General features: G+C 35.3%; 1 protein-coding gene across 1 annotated transcript in view; it reads right to left on the reverse strand.

The window, feature by feature from the left end:
• Positions 1-23,140, reverse strand: part of ST18 (ST18 C2H2C-type zinc finger transcription factor) — a 174,158-nt gene that overhangs the window by 49,936 nt on the left and 101,082 nt on the right. The window contains exons 11-14 of the mRNA XM_043975761.1: positions 22,165-22,269; positions 18,512-18,717; positions 15,346-15,557; positions 4,518-4,763 (exon numbers count right to left, since the gene is read on the reverse strand). Coding sequence (XP_043831696.1) covers positions 4,518-4,763; positions 15,346-15,557; positions 18,512-18,717; positions 22,165-22,269 — 769 coding nt within the window. The remainder of the gene's footprint in view (positions 1-4,517; positions 4,764-15,345; positions 15,558-18,511; positions 18,718-22,164; positions 22,270-23,140) is intronic.

Here is a 23,140-nt window from a genome sequence, read left to right on the forward strand (position 1 = left end):
AACTCAGGTCCTCCTGAATCCAAGGCCAGTGCTTTATCCACTGCGCCACCTAGCTGCCCCCGACTCACTACTTTTTAAAGTATCCCATTCCAATCACACATAATTCTAATTCTTAGGAAGTTATCTGTGATGTCAAGCCTGAATTTGATTCTTTGTGACCCTCCATTCATTGATCCTGGTTCTTCCCTCTGAACTCTAAGAGAACATTTAATTCCTCTTTTATGACAGTGCTTCAGGTACTTGTAGACAATTACCATGTGGCCTTGAGTCTTTTCTTCTATAGAATAAACATCCTCACTTCCTTCACATCTTTAAGAGGCATGGACTCCTATGCCAGACTTGTTGCCCTTAGCTGTATACACGTGAGCCAATCAACCTTATTTCTCAAAGCTGTATCTCATTTAATGTATCCCAATTTGTGTTAGGGGTTTTTAGCTGTTACATTATAGTGATGACTCATAGTGTAGTATTTTCAGTCCACTAAAACTCTGTTAGGGAGTGATAGTGTGGAAGGAGAGCTAGATTTGCAGTTAGAGGACCTGACTTCAAATCCTGACTACTATTCACTATCTATGTGACCGTGGGAAATTCACTGGACCTTTTTTGGACCTTGGTTTTCTTGAAATAAGGAGATAGGACTAAGACACTTTCCAGCTCTAACTCTATGATCCTAAGATTTATTTGCCACTTTGTAAATGGACATAACTGAACATAACTCTTAAAAGTCATGCTTTTCAGGCACTGTTTACTCTACAGAACAATATATATCATGTATACTGTATAAGTATAAAACTATAGATGTTTATGGATATATATATATATAATTGTGTGTATATTATATATAAACCTATAATAAAAATGTATATGTAACACATATACCCACTATATAATACCCATTTCTTGGCTAGCATCTTAATACAGATTGTTTTTGTATTCCTAGTGCCCAATGTATGGAAAATCATAGACCCCTAATACATGCTGGTTGAATGAACAGATAAAGAATGGAGTATTCAAGGAAGTAACAAGCTGGCTAAGGTGTCACACTGGGGGAAAGGAATATGTATGGTAACTATTATATATCAAGCAATGTGCTAAATGCTTTATAAATATTATCTTATTCTGATTAAAAAATTGGGGGATTTCCAGGTTACTTTAATGGTATTTTGCTCATCTTGGTCCTTATTAAAAGAGAAAATCATGGAGTTCAGTTAATTTTGGATGCTATAATTAGGATGCACTCCAAACCTCTAAGGTTTCTTCAGGACCAAAGTTTTGATTCTATCACCCAAAATACACATTTAAGAAATCACTGTGCCAAAGTTTTAAAATATCATTATATGTTGTTAGATTACTAAAATCTAAGAACTCTTCCAGAACTTTATGTGCTTTCTTCTGGCAGATGATGCATTCCTTTACATCTTCCAAATATTTTTATACTTTGTATATGCCATATTTGAAAGAAAAACTCAATCTGTGATAGTATGTGTTTGTATATGTATATACAATCATGCATATACATATTTGTGAATATATCATACATGCATATCTATATATATGTAGTTTAAAACATGGAAATTGAGATTATTTAAAATTGAGACTATATATTCATATTCTTAACCACTCATCTAACAAATGTGTGCCATTTGTCGTAAAAGAGAATTGTTTAGCCCAACTGATTGATAGTAGTATAACAATTACTGCTCATTTTATTAAAAGGACAGTGCTTTTTAAAAGTTATATTTACTTGCATTCTGTTTGTTTGTTTGTTTTTTTAGTGAGGCAATTGGGGTTAAGTAACTTGCCCAGGGTCACACAGCTAGTAAGTGTTAAGTGTCTGAGGCCGGATATTGAACTCAGTCCACCTGACTCCAGGGCCGGTGTCATGTCCACTGCACCACCTAGCTGCCCCTACATGCATTCTTTATCATGGCCATAATAGTTATCCAAAGATTTAAAGTTTATAGGTTACCAAACGGTCAGTGGAGAGGTGCATCATGGGCATGTACAGCTCTTTGTCAACAAAGAATTGCCCAGGAGGAGAAGTATATGGGATATAATTAGAAAGATGTATGATTAGTAAAGGAAGAGGACCAGCTATATAGACAGAATAAGAGATTGATGAAGGATAAATGATAGCTAGCATTTATATAGTGTTTACTATGTGTCAGGTGCTTTACAAAAAAAAAAAAATGTCTTTATCTTCCTCACAATAATACTGGGAAGAGAGGTGCTGTTAATATACTCACATTTGCAGTTGAGAAAACTGAGGCAAACTGAGGGCCAAGGTGACTTGCCCAATGTCACATAGGCAAATAAGCTTCTGAGGCTGGATTTGAACTTAGGTTGTCTTGATTGCAGGCCACATACTTTATCCACTGTCCACCTAGAGAACTAATGCATCCCCAGTGCATTCCATCTCCATTCTAAGAGATTGGAGAAAAGGTCCCAGCAAATTGGGTTGAACCAGCATAGGATATTTACAAGCAGATATCAAATGGAGTTGTAGAGAACAAAAAGGCACTGTGGGGTGAATCCATATTGATGGATCATAGTCCATTGATGTATTATAAGGAAATAATACCACAAGCAAAATCTTGATTTTTCCAGTTTTGTCTTGAGGCTGTTAACATCATATAAGGGATTCAACTGATGCTGCGCTGGTTCTTACCACCCTTGGCTTATCTCAGCCCCAGTGAATCACTACAACTAATATTCTGTCTAGTCCAGTGTAGTTATAATCATGTGGGCATATATGTAAAATATAGCAAAGTACACGTTTACATTGATAATTTTCCATTCTTACATAAGAATGTCCAATGGAGAGGAAACATGTTTTTTTTATGGAAAGTGAGACTTGGAAATCACAAGGCCTGCATCTTAATTTAAAATCTTTAACTTATTTTCTGTGTGATTATGGAAAATTCACTTAGTCTGCCTGGGCCTTGATTTTCTCCCTTGCAAAAATGGAAGGATTGAGCTAAAAGTCTTCCAAGGTCCCTTTTAACTCTAGAATCTATTATTTTATAACATTCAGTATTAATATTAAATTTGAGGCTTCCAGATACTTCAACCCCATGGATTTGGAGAATCCTCTTTTCTCTGGAGATCTCAGCCACTGCAGAGCCTGGTTCAACAGTGTTTCTATCTATGATTATATCTTTGTTCTCCTGGATAACTAGGAAAAAATAGTACTTCTTCAGGCTTAATTTCCCCATTTCCTTCATCTTAGACTCATATGGCATCACCTCCAATTCTCTTTGTGAACATTAAAGTGCTATTTTATAAATGTAAGTTATGATTATTATTTTTCCCTCACCATTCTGGTCATTCTATACTGTTCTTTCCAGTTTATCAGTGAGATAAATCCAATAAAAAATATCCACTTGTTCAAATTTGACACCTCACTCTATGGATGACTGTGATGAAGCAATATTGTTTCTCTTTCATGGGGAAATCATCTCGAACCAGAGGAATTAGAACAACTAAAATTTCAGGGTGTACATAATATCTCTATTTAAGGCTTAAAAGGAATAAATTATGATAGAAACTAAATCTACACAAACTAACCTTGCTTAACTCTTTGAAATTCAGCAAAGAAGAAAAGGGAATTCAAAAGATGAGAAATCTTTTGTACTGATGAATTCAGTAGACAGCTATTAGTAAGAATAGTATAAGTAACCTCATGGTAATGCAGAAAGAAAGACATCCCATTTCTAGTAAGTAACCAGATCCTTAGAAATAGAGAGGATCCCAATGATCACTTCTTTGAATTGCACTCGGTGGAAAACAATTCAGGATAGTCATTAACTGCTTATTTAGATTCTGGGTGAATTTCCATGAAATCTGGAAATTGGTCAGAACTTTCAGGGGTGAGACTAGATTGTAGGAGCTAAGTAGATAGCTCTTTCTTAACTGCATAAAGAACAGGCTTTGTCAGTGGTCACCATGATTTCTAAGTGCCTTTTACAGCATGGTTATAGCATATTTAAGATAACCGACATTCATCATTTGACACTTGGAATGATTAGCACTTATTTACTTGTGCGCACTTGCATTTCTGTCATGAGACTGAGGAAATGAATTTGACATGACTTGAGAATTCTTAGTTATTCCTGGTTTTATTTCATCCTTTCTCTTCTGGGTCAGAAAGAATGAGTAGGCTAGCATTTAGATATACAGTGATGCATTAGCCCCATACTGCTTGCTGTATCTTGAAAGGATAGATAATATAATTGCTTGAGCAGTGCATACAATTGCATCCATAATGGGTATAAAATTTGATCTAATGACATATTATTTTAGGCAACTGGCAGGAAAAGGAGGATTTGTTTGCACATTCCTTCTGTAATCTAAGATAATCATTTTCCCCCCAAAATTTGAAACAAGGTCTAAAGGTGAATTATGCCTTATCTAAATTTAAAAATGAGATTTAAAATATATAATTGAGGAAAAAGAACTGAACACTCTTCAATGCTGGACACATCTTGAACTTCTTGATTGACAAGTTGAAAAACTACCTCTTTTTCTTCTTCTTTCTTCCCGTGAGTCTTGCTGTAGTTGATAGGCATGTCCCAGCTTTCCTGCTCGCAGAGGGCCTGGTAGAAGGCAGCATTAACCAAAAGGCTGCTCGTTTTGAATGGGGAAGACGAAGAAGTTGGAATTGAAATGTGAGGAGAAGCTAGAGGTGTGGCCTTGTCCAGTATTCTATTTTTTTTCATGCTTAGGTCCAAAGTGCCATTTTCATCCACTTGTATGTCAGCAACCTGATAGGAAACAGAAAAATGTTTAAGTAACAATTCGTGATTTTAGGCCTCTCATATGAAGCTTTTAACGGATCAATTTAAATGTAAGCTTTTATTTAAATGTATCTGATTTTAAATCCAGATTTTAGGTTTACATTGGCTAATGTTTAATTCTTAGGCAGACCTAAGTGTAGCTATAATCATGGTTTTCATTTTTTCTTAGACATAAACAGAGTTAAGTCCAATTTTGATATTTTATTTGAAAATTTGTTTTATTTATTTGTATATTTTAAAGTATCAATTAATTTAAAATATTATTTTAATATACTTTTATTTTTAATATTTTAAGTTATTTTAAAATGTAAATCAATGGGCTAGATATAAGGTTTTTTCTCATGCTTAGATTAAATCTTATTGACAATTTTCTCTGTGGAAAATCATGACTACTACAGTTTACAGATAAAAGCTTCAGTGTTCTGGTTTTTCAAGATTTGCATTAAATTGTTCAATTCCCCAAATATTACAATATTTGTCTTTGAGGGAAATGTGCAAAGACAAACAACTGTAAGAAAATATTTGAATGGGGTATTAGATGAAAATGAAAGTGTCTTTTTACCACTTTCAATTATATGAATTGGAAAATAATTTTTAAATTGTGAAAGTGAATGGGAACAGAACTTCAATGTATGACATTTAGTTGTATGACGGTGTTTTTCCTTATAGAGGAGGCAAGTCAATGCCTACACTGCTTTGAGGCATAAGCTTTATTATAACAATTTCAGGCTAGAAATGTTTCATGAAACATTTTTCAAGTTTATATGTCACAGTATACTCTCACCTATGTTTGGTGAGCCAAATTATTCAGGTTAAAATTACATTTTGGTTTTGTTTCAGCATCTGGTATATCATTGAAGAAATTAAATTAACACTACTTTGATTCCTAAAGTTACCTTTCTATTTCCTTGAGTTGAGCCCAGGAATTTAGCTTTCCCTTCAAGTTACTTTAAAGTTATAATGGAAAAGAAAAGGTTGTTATCTCTTATACCAGTAGCTCTTCAGATACTTCCAGGACATGTTTGTTATCTTTAAGCCTCACAATTTAACCTGGCACCAGGCTCAAAAGATACATCATCTGTCCTTGTCTATCTTCATTGAATTAAGGGAGTTAATTTTTAAAAAATTTTCTCCAAGGAGACAGCAAGTCTGGTAGTTTTGATCCCCTAGCAAAGAATACAAGATGTGGATGAATTCCATAAAACAATTAACATTTCTTAATTGTTACAAAGGGGTGGTGATTAGCTTCATGTAAATGCCAGCCAATCTCTCTTAGTATGACTAATCATGATATCCTTACCTCAACTGTACAACCTATCTTTTTTTTTCTCTATGCCTACCAAGACCTCTTCTTTGTTGTGTATCAATAGAGAGGGAGCCCTCCTCATTGGAATATGTGACTTTACTGTGATTGCCAGTCTGACCCATTTTGTTAACAATTGCATGCCAATGTTAATAAACTGATTTTTCTCAGAGCTCTGTACCTCAGTTTACCTTTATCAATTGTATTTGCCACACTGTACTCTATACTTTTTAACCAGATAAGTGAAGTATAATTGTCTAAACTAGGGGCTCTTAACCACAGGTTTATGAATTTATTAAAAAAACACATATATGGATAGCAGAATTGCAATACAATTCTTTTCTTTGTAACTGCATTTTATTTCATACATTTACAAACATTATTCTGAGGAGTCCATAAACTTCAACAGATTGCCAAAGGGGTCCATGGCACAAAAAGGTAAGCACTCCTGGTTGTGAACACCACAATACAATAAATTTCACAATGTGTTAAGAACACTCCTGTCACTTTTATAATTGGTCCAAATTAACACCTTTCTGACATCATCCATCAATTCACAATTAGCCTCTTCTCTGAACAATCTTTATACTCTTTTCTTTTGACTGGCAAAGCCAGAGTCTTTCATGAATCTTTTAGCAAGATATTAAAGCATGTGGTAGCCAGTTATATCGCCTGGGGGGTTAATATATTCCCCCACAATTGCTATCCATGGGTGTAAGAGGCGCACTTGCCTAGTTCCATTGGCCAGCTGTTTGTGTGCAATTCTGAATTGAAAGCCCCAACTTATCCTTGCTTCTTGTGCTTGGCAGAGTTTGTGCTTTCAATCTCTCAGCTTAAAAGATAGATATGCTTTATTGTATTTATGGGAAGTAAATACACTTCTAATATGTTTGAACTAAGATGCTTTGGCTATATCTTTCTGCCCCCTTTTAGTAAATAGTTTAATCTCCTGTGATAGTTTTAAGCCCTGAATTTGACAGTACAGCTTATCCCGGATAATAACTTAGTAACCACAACATCTTATGCCATCTGTATAATATCAAATACACTTTTTATACCAGCATTAATAAACCTTAGTTACAAAAATCCAAGATATTAACTATATCAGTGCCAAGTGCCCTCTCCAGGATATGACAATTTCGCCTTGCCATGGCTGCATCAGTGTTTTTTTGGCTCCACAGTTGACATGTAACTATAGCAATGAAACAGAGCTACAGTAATCAAGTTTAATGACCAATGTAAAGTAAAATGCTAAATATTGTAGTTGCTGACATTTTTCATAATAAAAAAACTTGGGTTAAGACTGCACAACCAACATTCACATAAAATTCCAGACCTCTGTGACAGATGGCTTAGGAAAGGAAGCCATGTGACTGGGCTGCAGTAGTTTTATAGTGCAAAACCCATAAATAGTGCAGATTCTCTTTCGCTGAAAAAATATCAACTATTCCAAGGCAACATCAACCAAAAAAATTGCACAAAGCATAAAAAAATGAAAACCCAGAAAAATCAAATTCCACAATTATTAAATCCTAACAGGGTTCATAGACTTCCAGTGGAAGACTTTACATCTTCAATCACCAGAGTAGATTGGAGGGACGGGGAGGGGAAAAACCAGCATCCAAAAACTCATGGGAGGACTAAAAGCCATGTTTCATGTAGTTTCCTAAATTTCATACTGAAGTTGGGCCTTTCATAGAACACCTAATTCTGACTGGGAAAATACATGGGTTGTACATTTGTAAAGCAGTGTACAGATGGGTTTTAAGTGAGCGCACAGATGCATTCAACAATTAAGCATAGTCAGAGAAAAATATCCCTTTTTGCCCATAGAAGGATGGATCACACGTTTACAGCATGGCTTTTTATTCAGGGCAGTATCAATATCCATCACTTTGCTTTGTGTAGTTCAAACTCCAAATGGCAATGCAAAAAAGAAAAGAAAAAAATGGCTTTTTCTTACATTGATTCACTTTGTCCATCCCAAACTCATAGCATCTAAGTTGGGTCATAGATACCATCTAATTTCAACCTTTCCTTAATTAAATCTTTTTATACAAGGCCTTGGGAAGAGAAGAGGTGAATTCACTATGGGTAAAGGTGTGAATTGGTTCAAATGTTTTGGGAAATGGACCTACACAAGAAGTTACTAAAGCAACCAAATCATAACCTTTGCCCCAGAATTTGTACAACTGGCACCATAACCCCAAAAGGTCGCTGAGAGCAAGAAAAACAAACCCACATGGACAAAGATGTTCTTTGTAGTAGTTTCCAAAATCTGGAAACAAATTGTGTACCCAATGATTGAGGAATGGTCAAACAAATTATGGTGTATCAATGAAATGGAATAGTACTATGTTATAAGGAATGGATAATATGATGAATTCAAAGAACCAGCTGTATGTGCTATTTAGTTTCATTTCTTAGACATTTGTTTTGAAGTTCATTATAAATCACATTTTAGGCTCTTTGAGGCTAGAGATCATCCCTTCTACTTTCTGGTTAAATTCCAATATAATGCAACGACTTAAGATCCCCGGGAATATTTGTTGAACAAATGAATGAATTATAAAACTAGGAGCTTAAAAACTCATTTAAAGTTGAATAAAGGGTTTTTTTTAATAAAAAATTTACCTTGACATCTGATCTAATTAGTTATGAAGAATAAAATTTTAAACTGAAAATGTTTTACATTCAGAGCTCTTATACTGACTTGTTGAATAGTCAACAAGTAGTAAGTGCCCATAACATTCACAGCAAAATAAGCTCTGTCTTGAAATTTAGTGTGGCTAAATAGAGGAGGAACAAATGAATAAATCTGAAGTTTAAAATTAAAATGCTGTACATGGCCACCCAGCTTTCCCTGGGAATCTGAATCATACTATATGAAACCTCTTTAAATGATTCTATTTGGTCTCTGAATAACAAATGAGAAACTACTTTGTGCTAATGTCCAGGGGATAAAATGAAAGTCAGTGAACATTTGGTTTTCCTCCATAGTTGTCATTTGTTTTCCTGTGATTCTTGACCCAGTGACCTTTTTCTCTGCTTTCTGATAATATTTTCCTGACAATAAATGGGACCATTCTTCCATTAGGGTAAAACTATGGAGGGAGTGGGTCTTTTGATTCTAATAATTGAGACAGCCACTGGCTTATTTCTCTTAGCAGGGAGGAAAAAGGGATATATGACATCATTTTTGTTTTCAGGTCTTGTTCAAGCACAAAACAGACTTTGAACTTTAAACATTTCATGCAAGTGTCAATTTTTTGTTTTCTTTTAAGGCACACTGTGCATATGCCATTTTGTCTAAACAGGTGGGGAAAACACCAAAACATTAAACAGAATGCTTGGCAAGCAACAGTGATGGGGATAAAGATAGACTGTGAAGCTTGTTCCTACCTCTGTGGATAAGGGTAGGAGGAGGGATGTAAAATGGGGGATATCTTTGACATGTGTTGGCACAAGCTTTCACTGGGAGAGAGGGAGGCTCTCTGCAAACAACTCCACTGAGAGATGGTAATTCAATGACTACTGCCAGTTTGTGCTGAACATTATGACTGTATCATACCCTGAGTTACCTAGGTTAAGGATAAGGCATTCCAAACATTGGTCTCAGAGTAATCCCAAGACCTCTCTCCAGTAAAGATTTATGAGTGACAGAGATGGTTTGATGGAAAATGGAGCACATGCTTGTTCTAGTAACTAATTTGGGAAACATCACACAGATGTTGCAGAATCAATATACGTAGCAGAATCAGAAGAGAGCCTGACACATTAGAAGAAAAGTACAACTAGTGTTAGTATTCAGTCATTATTAACATTATTGTTTGTGTCCACTTCCTTGATTTTCCAAAGTGACATGCAAGCAATACATGTGAACAATTTTGTGACCATGTTATGCTGGAATTTATTTTGTTAGATCCCAGTCATCTTTACCCACTTTTTTTTAATCCTGCACTTCTTGCTATAATGCTGTCTAGTGAGTTTCTGTTCCTCCACTGATGAGGACTTGTAAAAAGGAAAACAAATGTGGATAATCATATTTGTCTTCTAATTTGATATAGGTGTGGTATATGAATAAGATGTTTTAGCATTTTTGTAAATTTAAAATGCTGTCATTTTCTTCATGTCAGAGAGAAGAGGAATTTATTGGGGAATTTCTATGTCTTCCCTCTATGCCTTTCTAGATTAATAAGAGATACAAAGGACTTCCCTCTAATAGCAGGAAGTCATTGTCTATATCCTTTTCCATACTTTCAGTGATTTCTGCCAATCACTGATTGAGATAGAGATAGTGTGTAGATCTGTGTTTTCATTGATTAAAGGGAGCTAATGGATAAGGAAATTTCCTTTACCAATGCAGGTCAGTACCATCTCTGAAACTTATGGTCAGAGAAATGCCAAGGGCACTGAGAAGCTAATTGACTTGTCCAGGTTTACATAACCAGTATGTGTCAGAGACTGGACTTAGATCCAGATATTCCTATGCTACACTGACTAATTGAGCTTCCCTACTAAATTTAGGTTCATTGATTAACTGGCTACTGTGAAAGATAGTAATAAACTCAAACTCAGTGACCTTAGTAAAAGGTTTCAAAATTATACATTCAGATTAGTCACCTCCCTTGGAGATCATAAGTTAACAGTGCCATTAGATGTGGGCAGCTGTCTGGGTCTCCTATTATATCCATTTTTACTAATATATGAAGTCATCTGCATCATTAAAAGGGAGAAGCAAGCAAGAGCATAATAAGAAATCAATAATTTTATTTTGTTCTCTTAGAGACACTCCAAAGTGGAATGGAATTGTCAACCCTGATCCCTACTGGACCAGTTACATTCTCCCCAAAGAATCATGGACTTTACTTCTTGTGTCTACCTCCAAACACACTAAGCTAAAGCTTAGCCATATAATTAAAAAGCCATGTATATGAGGGGCAGCTAGGTGGCGCAGTGAATAAAGCGCCGGCCCTGGATTCAGGAGTACCTGAGTTCAAATCCGGCCTCAGACACTTGACACTTACTAGCTGTGTGACCCTGGGCAAGTCACTTAACCCTCATTGCCCTGCAAAAAACAAACAAACAAAAAAAAAACCCCAAAAAAGCCATGTATTGTCCTTACTCTGTGTAAGACACTGGTGATACAGTGATTGATGTAATAAAATCTCTTGTTTTAAAGAGTTTACAGTCCAGCTGGAGGAATGATAGAATACAAAGACCTTCAATACAGAGAAGAGTGAGATAAGTACACAGGAGAAGTATAGGCAAATTACTATGAAAAAGTAAAAAGAAAGAGATCACTTTCTGTTGGGGCTTTTAAGAAATAGCAAAATGAGGTTCTTTACACTTTAGTTTTTTTCTGTATCCAACTGTAAGCTTCTTTAGAATAAGAATTATAACTAAATTCACCATAGTGTCCTGAGCATCTAGATGCTTAAAATATAATTTAAAACTTCTTTAAAGCAGGGGCTGTTTTCTATTATGCTTTTGCATCCCTACTACTTAGCATTGTACTTCTTATTTAGTAGACACTTAATGAATGCTTGGGATCAAGTCAATATGATAGATTCTTTTTCTCCCTTTAATGCATTGAAAAAGGTTTCCAGAGAAGGCTAGAAAAGAGACACATCTACTTAATCTCAAAATCATAATTTTGAGAAATTAGAACTCAAGGTGCTCAGCTTTTGGTGAAATAACAGAAATGATCACACAACCAACCATATATGTTGGCAGAAAACCAATTGACTTCATAAAGAAGAGTTAGTAAGAAGTAGAAGAGGATACAATGTAATTGGCCTATATTGTGAACTGTCGGATTATGCAAACTCTTGCAAGGTTAATGATATGGATTTTTTCCTCTGCTCTTTTATAGGAAATTTTAAAAGAAGTTATGAATTTCTTTTTCATTGTCAGATAAATGGAATGAAACAAGGACAAAATTTTGCAAGTCATTAAAGTTGTGTGTGTGTTATTGGGCCTCCAGGAAAGCATTCTGTGGAAGTGACATGGTGGGGTGCCATATTTATCCTCTCTTAACAACCACTGGGTCAAATGAGACATTTTCATGGGGAAAAGATAGGTTTTCTAACTGCCAGCATTGCAAACTCATCCTAAAAATCAAGCTGTGCACTTTCTGTCTCTTACATCATCATCATCATCAATTGTCAGGCTTATGCAATTAAAACTTGGTTGACATTGTGTTTGATGAGACAGGACAACATTGTCCCTCACACTCTTTGCATGCTACATTTCCTTTCTAATCCTAAGGTTGCCATGACTGTGTTTCCAGCAATGAAATAAGAAGTGCATAGGAAGCAAACACTTTGACTTTTTAAAAGGTGCCAATTGAAAAGTTACTTTTCTGACCAGAAATGCATTTTGAAAGGAGATCAGTTTACACTGCTAAAGGCAGTTATTCTTACATGACCCACTGCTTGGATTTAGTACCTGATGGAAGAGGAGATTCTAAAGGTCAGAGGAAAAAGATGAAACTTCTCTGGGGAATAAGGAAGTTTGTATCCTACTGTATTGAAAGTATTCATTTTGTAGCATTCTAGTCATTTTTAAAGTATTAACATTTTTAGTGATGATATTAAAGAAGAAGCACATTGATAGTGATTGGTTAAAACATTAAAAAAGCTATAATTATAAAAATAATATAGCAATGCAAAAATGTGAAGCATATCAAAATGGCTTCAGATTTGCTGAATGAGTTGGAATTACTACAGCTTGATATTTTTTGCTACTTTTAAAGATTGTACTTTCCTTTGTTCAAAAGCCTTATTGCTTAAAATTTGGTTTTGTGCAGTTTTTGGCCACTGAGTCTTCATGGGGCTAACTTGGCTCTGCTCTGTCCAGAAACTAATTCTGATTCTTCTGTCAAATGTTACGTGGCACTGAGCTGTCACTATGGTCTCCTGAAAGACTGGCACAGGCATTGGGAAGCAGATGACCAGGTAGAGTTCCCTGTACTTAAAAAAGTCCCGTTTCTAATAATCTTGGTGCCAGAGCTGTCACATAATATTTCCTTTCCACCACATAAATCTTATTCTGTAAGAATTTCATAGAAATGAAATAAATCTTTAAGTCATCCTTCCACTAAAGTCCGATTCTAGTATCTCATCATGGTATCAAGGGAACTCTGAGTTCTCACAGGCTTTCGGAGCAGAGGGTAAGCCCTGGCAGGTTCTTCTTTTTTGATCCCGCCAATGAATATTTTATTCTTTATAAAATAGTAAACATTTTTATTTAAAGTTTTGAGTTCCAAATTCTATCCCTCCTTCCCTCCCTCTCCTCCTCACTCGCTGAGGTGGTAAGCAATCAGATATAGGTTATACATGCCCTGCCAGCTTCTTCTAAGCTGGAAGGGCTTTGAAAATGGTTACAGAAATGAACGTGCATTTTTGTTGTCTGAGAATCAGCACATCGATGTTGGAGAGACCTATTATCAGAAGACAAGTTACTCTGTTTCTTGCTCTGGAAGTTGCTGCCAAATTTGGTTACATGCTGTCTGTCTCCAGACAATGACATTCCAGAATATCTCCCATTTTTCTGCCTTTGTACAGGTAACTGTCTTCCATAAGAGGAATGTACTTCCTCCCTCACCTCAGCCTAATGGAAATTTTCCTGATTTCCTTCAAGATTTACCTCTGATGCTACCTTCTACAGGAAGTCTGTCCTTTAGCTGCCCTGCCTCTTTCTTGCTAATACCCTCCCGTGCTCTCAAAAATCAGTTCATATCTATTTTATATTTACTTGTAGGCTTGTTATTTTCAGTCAATACCATATAAGTTCTTTGAAAGCAGTCATTTTTATATTTATACTCCCAATATCTGATATCTAACGGGCTTTTAATAAATACTTGCTGAATGAATGAATGAATGTATGAATGATGTATGGGCATGAGGGGTGGGGAAGAAGGGTAACTCATGAAGACCATAGATTAAAGTCACAGTCTGTTTCCATAGGAGGGTTTAAACACACATGATGAAGCATCGATCCTTGAAGTATTGTAGTCTTCAAGTTACAAGCATTTCTTTATTTTTTTCTCTAGAATATAATATATTAATTCCTGTCAGTCAATCAATCAGTCGATCAATATTTATTAAGTGCTTTCTATATGCTAGGCACTGTAGTAAGATATGGAAATGAAAAGGAAGTCAAAAGACAAGTGCTATTGCAACTAATGGTGATTCAACCAATAGTGTGACATGTTTCCTTCAATGGAAGAAAATGGCTGGTTTGAAAACTTCTGGTGGGATGGAAGGACACAATTTTATAACTGGGAGTCTGGTCATAGTAGATTATTAATAAATAGCTGGTGTGCTAACTGCAAAATTTGGTTGTGACCAGCTGATCTTTCAGATGATAAACTTGCCACTTGCAAAAAAAAGGTAAAGATAGGTTTTATATTCCCACCAAAGTTATCTAGAGTATGAATCTGTTCTAGATTGCCTAATAATTTGCCTTGTGGTTGGATAAACAACATCATTAGAGAAAATGTGGATTTTCTGGCGGCTACCAAGCTCTGGAGGCACAATAAGTTTCCATGGGCCAGAACTATAGTTTGCTTCTGGTTAAACTATTCATTCATTTACAGAACATAAATTCTAAGGCACATGTAAAATGTTACATAAGCCAGGAAAGCATCTCTGTACTCAAATGCTATAGCTTTCATTTCCCTCTGGTTTTAAAATTGTGTCCTTCCACTTTACCATAACTGTTCAAACTAGCCATTTTATACTATAAAATATCCAAGTAACACACAATAATTAAGTCTCTTGAGTAATATCTGCAAAATCTTTTTAGAAGCCTCATTCTCTTATCTCGGCTATATTTTATAGTCACGTTTTGCAGGGGGAAAAAAAGCAATTGGAAGATTTTAAACATCAACTTTCCCTTCATCTTCCTTTCCCCCCTACCCCCTCCCCTAAACCAATTTTGAAATCTAACTCCTCCCTCTCTCTTTCCACCTCTCCATCCCCTATTCCCTCCCTTTTTCCCCCTTCAGACTCAGTGCTAAAGATCAAAGCAGAACCATACATGTATTATTTCTTTTTAAGTTGAACCATTCAGGTGCCTTATTAATATTTCTCCGAATCTCTGGAAAAGATCATGCAAGAAGAAAAGTCTTTCTTTGAGGGGGAGGAAGGGGATGTTTTGAATGTGGTTGCGAACATGAAAGGCAGTTTATTCTCACAGTTCAGTCGCTAGCACACCCTCCAGGTTCTTGGACTACCCTACCTTGGCAGACAGACTCTGTGGTTTGTTGGAGAGGATCTCTGCTGCTTCCCTGCAGCGGGTGGAAAGGTTCAGGATAGCAGCAGCTGCTGCCGTGTGGGTGTCTTCACTACATTGACCGTAGCTATAAGAGCTGGCACGGCAAGGGCTCTGTGTGTGGGCGCTAGCACTAGGCAGTCGATTGGAAAGTTTCACTGGATTTGAAAAATGCTTTGCTGTTGAAGAGAGATTTGATTAGCCATTGCATGTATGTGTTTTTAGTCATTAAATAGATTTGTTTTTCAGGTGGTAATTTTGTACATTAAAATGTGTGAAGAATAAATTAAAACACGGTCCATTTTTCCATCTCAATGTTAAATACAGGTTACTCAGATTCCCTTTAACAGAGGTCCAGCGATCAAAATATCTGATTGCTGGAAAAGAACTCCTCTTATCTTAATATTTCAGTATTTACCCCCCCCCTTTTTTTTTTTACAAAAAACTCTATACCATTAGTGGGGCAGGTGCATTGGCACTGTTCATTGTGAAATACTTTGAAAAAAACCCACCCCAGCAAAATTCATAAGGAATGATAGAAAGGCTTATAACTTCTATGCCTGGGATTCAAAGAACAGTTAAAGCAAAATATTTAGTTTCTGGACCACATAACTATTCATACTAATTTAAGAGATAAAAATGAAAATTAAGAGATAATTTCAATGTTTGCATTTATCCCTTAAACCAGTAAAATGATTTGGAATTAAAACTGGCTTTCATTCTACTAGGTGGATTTGAAGCATTGAAGGGGTCTTTCAGGAGTTGGCACATTGAAAATTCATATAAAGTAGGGTGAGTTGAGGACAGAGGGAAAGGTTTTCAAGGTGAATAGAAATGTTTTTCAGTTATCAAGACTGAGTTCTGGTTTCATATTTCTGCTCATTGCAAACAACATTTTTTATTTGTAAATAGAAAAGGAGAAGTAAATATATTTTGCCATATTTGGAGGTATTTATAAAAGGTGTAAGGAGGGAAATATAACATTTGTAATGCAGACAAAAGATAAATAGATTTTTCTTTTAGAAAACCTGATAAGTTTATTTTCATTAAAATAAAATATAAAACATTGCCAATTATTAATACAGGCCTAAATCCTAGGAGGAAGAATAGAGCAAAGCAAATCTTACTATTGCATGTCAATTAAAAGAAAAATATGTATTTACAATGTACAACATGGAAAAGCATAATTATATTGTTTACTATAACTTCATCAAATCATGATATGTATAAAACATATTAAACACTTTGTAAACTTTAATATATTACATAAAGTTTTATTAATATCTCACTTGAGATGACATACAAAAAAGTACTTTTGCAAACCTTCAACCACTAGCTATTTGTTGTTATTATTATTAGAATCTGATACCAGGTTATCATTCTATAATATTTACTAATATATATTATTAAATAGAATAAATTCTTTGCCTTAAAAATGAATTTAATAAACCTTCTCCTGGAGGCTACTTACACTGAAGGTGTTTTGCTTTTTTTAACTTCAAATATAATTTTACTGACATTACTAGTATATATTTGTTTATCCAGAATAGTTAAAACAGTGACTTTTTTGCAAGTCAGGATAGCTGAAATATTAGTTAGAATGAAAGTTTCTCTTACAAAGGGTTTCCCAAAAGGGTTAGTACAGTTTTAAGTTTTCATAGCTTAACCTCCTATAAGAATCGTAATACATTCTTATAGAATATTAAATAGTATCCTGGTCCCACATCTCATCAGAAATAGATGCTTTTTCTCAGAAAATAACAGATATTCTTCATCTCTTTGTAGTTTAGGCCAAGATGACCACATAAGTCAAGTATAGCAAATTCAAGTTCTGGTGAACAGTTCTAAAGATATAGCTTGAACTTGTGACTAGCTTACCGGAGGCAAAAATCAGTTTTATGTGTTTGTTTATGGTCTTATCTTTTTTCTAGTAGAGTGTTTTAAAGGGTATGAACAACTTTGGAAGAAAGGTTCAAGGAATCAACTATATATAATTTTTTGTTGTAAGAACTCTCAGTTATTTTAGACTATATGTATTTCTAACCAAATTAAAGGAAACATGAATGTCAGAATGTTTCTATTTTAAATCTTAAGTTTGTTTATAAACATGGAATCATATCATCTCAGAGTTGGAAGGGACCTTAAAAGTTATCCTATTCAACCCATAAGTGAGTCAGCAGGCTCTCTATAGAATCATTTCTGTGGCCTTATGCATACAACATTTTCAAACAAAAAATCTAATTCTTGAAAATTCTTTTCAAATCTTTCCTTTTCACCTTTTAATCACCTGAATGCTTTTTTTTTTGCTGGTTTAAATAGGATTTCAAATAAACAATTTAACATTCCTGTCTCTTTTCTTTGGTTTCAATATAAATAAAAAATGACTGAATCACAATAGCTCTTAACTCCTATAATTTGTCAAATCCAATTCCAGACAGATGCATAATAAATATCCTTTAGAATTTCTTTTATTCACTTCACAATAATAGCATCTTGGCTAAAGCTTTGTACAATATTTATAGAAATATTTATATCCTCCTAACTTAGGCCATCATCCTCTGGATGCAAGACACTCAATAATAAAATTATCAATGTCAGTCCCAGAGGGGACCACAGGAATTATTTAGAATGGCCTTTCTCATTTTATAGCTGAGGGAACTAAGGCTGAGAGAACTTAAATGGACTTTCCTATAGCACATAGAAAAGTGAGAGAAAAAGGCATAGTAGCCCAGGAATCAAGACACCTGGTTCTGGGTCCTAGTTCTACTAACAGAAAGCTTTATGGCCTTAGTCAAGTCACTTGAGCTCTTTCAGCTTCCATTTCCTCATCTGTAAAATAAAAATAATCTCTTGGATTTCTTCTCATTCTACATGTAACACCCTACGATCTTTCATGTCCCTTCTAGCTCTAACATGCCATAAATCCATTAATCTATAAATAAAACCAGGTCTTTATTCCTAATCCCATAATACCTCTCAATTCCTTTTTTAGGAACTCAAGATTCATGTGGATTATACCTAAGTAATTTTTTTTTTCACTTAAAAAATCCAAAATAATTTTTTCTTGTCCTTCCCCCATTCCTCTAAGTAGAAATGTATATACTTTCAATCAGTGTTAGAAATTGAAGCTTACATTCAGGAAGATGAGAGGGGTTTTGTCCTTGGACTGTTGGTATTATTGTGCGTTTTCCGAAAACCTGAGCATCAAAGCTGGCATAATCAAATGGAACTTTTCCAAACTTCTCTTGTTCTTTTGTCATTGTAGCTCTGGGAGATGTGACTGTTTGTGATGATCGGAAACTGAACTGAGATAACTCAAGTTGTTTCACTAGGCTTGTCCTGGAAAGACAGAAGGGGAGGAGTAGAAAAGTCAGAGAAAAGAACTAAAGATGAATATATAAATATCAGCACCTGGAAAGAAAGTGGGCAGACATAGCACAGTCAGAAAGCTCATAGGTATTTACTTCATAGCCACAGAGTGCCTCAAAAGCAACAAAGGGCTATAATAGCAACACATGTCGGTAGAACACTCAGTGCTTAACACATCAGACTTCTATGTCTTATTCACTCAGAGAGCATGGTGAAGACATACTTTGATTCTCTCCCATCTTTACAATGGGAATAATTATGACTTTGTCATTTTAGAGGAGGATAATTGTGATATTCACATAGACAATATTTGCTAATCACTTTGAGCTCCGTTGAGAGAGGTAACATAGTAACTACAAGTTGCCACATTTTCTTACTCTACAGGGAGGTGTATTGGTCCAATCAGGGAAGGATATTAAGACAGCAGGGAATTTTCACCTTAATGCCTGGTGTATAAATGTAATAATCTTTTTTTAAGAGAGAAAAATATGACTTATCATTGTTTGGGCTTGATGAGGTCGTGATAAAAACTAATAGTGACAAAACTAATAGTATCTTTTTAGGAGGTATCTTTCACCTTGCCCTCAACTTTGGTCAGGAAAGGGGGTAGTTACTCTGTGTTTTAGCAGAAAAGTGTAGTTGAAATGCTGAAAGTCTATCAGTGACTGGTAGGCTTCCTAAATTAGTTTGGGTAAGCCTGGAATTCTAGGACTATTGATGAGCTGTCAAAAGTACCTCACTTGGTTAATCTGGAGTAGTATGCTAGGGAGACAAAAACATTCTTCTTTTGGATCAAATGGGAGTAAGATACAAGAGTAAGGGAATATAAGCATCATTGGAGATGAAGATATGAGAAGCAATGGTGTGCAGTGGGAAAATTCTGGCTTTGGAATCAGAAGAGCTGGATTAAAATTCTTGTTTTGTCTTAACTTTATATTATTTCTGACTTTATATACTCTTTTCCTTTATGAATGAATCTTGACAATACTGAGGGAGATGGAAAGGAAAAGGGGGACTAGTGCAAAAAGTAAATGACATTTATAGCAAACTTTCATACATTTTCTCAATTAGTTCTCATGACAACCCTATGAGGTAGGTATTATCCCATTTTACAACTGAGGAAAAAGAGTCTTAGAGAAACCAAGTGACTTGCTAAAGGTGACAAATCTAGCAAATGCCAGAGGTTAGATCCAAATCCAGTTCTTTCCTGGCTCCAACTCCAATTTTCTTTCTTCTATGCTATGTAAATGTACTAAAATCAAGGGACCCAACATCAGTAGTGGCAGCAGAAGAGAAATAATAAATTAATGATTGAGAGCAGTAGATTTTTTCATCTATGGTATGAAATAAACTTAACGATCAAGTCCAATGTCTTAGTAACTTTTGTTAGTGGTTACAAGGTTAGGGTTATGGAAAAAGGAATCCATAGACCAAGAGTTCTGAGAAAAGCTGCTTCTTTAGGAAGTTGAAGTTTACAACAGGGCTTTAGCATAAAGCAGTGGTGTCAAAATAAAATAAAAATGGGGGCCACTAAACCAATCTAGGTTTTAGTCTAGTTCAGGCCATACTCAGGAGTATTGTGGACCATGTTCATCACCTCTGGCCTAGAGCAGTCCCTTATACCTGTGTGCAAAGTAGCTGGGGGTTGAACTCAATTTTTGTACCCTAGGGCTGGAAGAGAGGTTCAAAGTCAAGAAGGGGTAGTACAACAGTCAGTCCAAAGGAAGAGATTGTTCAACTCATTCTCTCTCTCTCTCTCTTTCTCTCTCTCTCTCTCTCTCTCTCTCTCTCTCTCTCTCTCTCTCTCTCTCTCTCTCTCACACACACACACACACACACTTTCTCCAACAATAGAAAATGGGAATTTTTCTTTATTATTTTCCTCCTAAACATGACTACCCATCATGATGTCAAATATAAACTCTTTCTCAAATTTGGGAAAATAGTATTTTTTGCTTGCTATCCAAGAACTTCCAAGTAACATTTCTATTTTATTGCCTTATAAGGACTTTTAAATGGTATTCTATTAGTCACAGAAAATGTTTCATATTAACAACCTTATTTTTTCTTATAGTGATATACAAATATATATGTAAACATATATCTAGTATATGTTATGTATGTATAACATATAATATGTGCATATAAACATATATATTTGTAAATTAGCTACATATATACTGTTTTATTTAACAAAAGGGACAATGAGATCATCAAGATATTCACATAAAAAAGTTATTTGACAAGATCAGAGACTGTATTTGGGATACTGGCCCATTTAATATATCACTAGCATTTAGTAATTTATGATCTATATTGTTAAATGAAAGTGATGCTATGATTATAATGCCTATTTTGACCTACATAGTAAACAGTTATTTATGGCAAAAGGGTCAAAGGAAAATATGTCCTGGATAAAAATAAATTGTGGGGTGATTTTTGTATCTTTATATTCTGCCAAGAGCAGCTAGGTTGGGTAGTCCCAACAAATAGAAAAGTGTTCTGGGAAGATCGAAGTATTGGGTTATTGTTTTGATTCAAATAGGCATAGGATGTTCCAGGGTTATGGGAATCATTGGGTATGAGGTAAATAGCACAGTGCCCCAGCATTTAGAACAGAGACTGGCACATATTAGGTCCTTAAAGGCTTGTTGACTATGAGAAGCTGTGGTATGAGTTGGAGTGCTTATTCTTGGTTTTTACTCTATATGTCATCCTTTAAAGCACTAGGAACTGGCTCATCTGAACCTAATTTTTGTGCACATAAGCATAATGCTTTTGTCATTATGTTAGACCATCAAAACTTCTAAATCCTGTGCTATAATACTTGTTTTCCTATAATACTAAGGTATTTAAACTACCTAACTGAACACATGACAGTCTTTTAATTAGAAGATAATGGTTCAATAAGAGCAGTTTTTATAATGGTTATCATATTAGTGGTATGAAACAGTCTATCCATATGGATGGAGAGAATTTGAAATAAAATTAAAAGCATATGATTGTATGATTTTTGTAGGTGTGGTTGGGTTACTTAAGTCCCTGCACCACATGAAAGATTTCAGAAGGCTAAAATTGATTTCAAACATGGGATACTTCAAAATTAGTGGCATATTACAGAACTATGACAGATATAGGCTAATGTCATACATTCTGTTGCATTTTGATCCATTCATTATGTTAGAGTTATCTGTGAATTAGCTTTGTTACAGTTATGAAGGATCTAGATAATATAATCCATAATATGGTTGAACCTGCCCAGTCTTTCTAATGGCCTCACCATACAGAGATGCTTATTGATAACTGATGGTTGAGGGCAAACCATTTAAGACTGGTATGTGATGGATGAAAGAGACCCTGAAGTATAAGATCAATTACACAAAAAAGAGTGTCAGGAATATCATGTGAGGTTCATACCTGTGAACCTGGTCAGGACACTGCCCGGTTTTGGGAGAGTCAAGCTGATTTTTATCCTGGGACATTGCCAATTTTTCAGCTGCAGCAATTGGACAACCAGAAAGACTGTTTTAAAAAGAAGTGGCAGGGTTTGAGTTAAAATAATAACGGTTCCTTGCACTTACATGTGCCTCTCACATACTTGGCAGACAATAAATGGTTAAGTTATATTAATAGTTCACATAGCACCATTCTCATCCCAAAGGGTCCCAAAGCATTTTGCAAGCTACAATGTCAACTATGTTCACCCATCTCAGAGGTAAACAACAGCTGACAGCTAACAATGTGTTTTAGCATCAAAAAAACTATTTAATTGGGGGAGGGGGTGGAATAACTCAACTGTACACAACTGATACTGTCTGGATTTGGGGGTAAAAAGAATGAAATTACTCAAATTGTAATTTTGTTAGACCACTAAAGGGAACATAGTTACTACCCTGAATTTTTATTTGGGATCTCTAACAGAGTTTCAGGGACTTGGTTTTATGTCTCACCCCAAAAGAGGAGCGTGTAGAATGTGAAGTCTTCTCAGATGTGACTGTAAGAGTTATGAATATGGCACACAGGACCATGGTGAGTTCTGCCTTTTAGAGTATGAATTATATTGAGAGAGAAGTACTAGCATTTCAAAAAAGCATTTATCTGTGTAATTCTATGGAGGTAGACGTATATATTTATCTATGCAAATTGGAGTTTCAAAATAATACTGTCATAGGCATCTGCCATGGATCTGCTTTACAGGCAAAAAGCACCTTATAAGGAGACCCTTTTGGCAATTCTCCTATGGCTTATTGGATGAAGTCCAAGGCTCACCCACCCATTATCTTTCCATAGCAAATAATGTAAGAGTATGGTTCCAGTGCATACATAAAATTCAGTATTTATACAGCCGTCTGTATGTATATATACAACTCCAACACCAATCTCAGAGAGAGAG

The sequence above is a fragment of the Dromiciops gliroides genome, chromosome 1 (assembly GCF_019393635.1).
Source record: "Dromiciops gliroides isolate mDroGli1 chromosome 1, mDroGli1.pri, whole genome shotgun sequence".
NCBI lineage: Eukaryota > Metazoa > Chordata > Mammalia > Microbiotheria > Microbiotheriidae > Dromiciops > Dromiciops gliroides.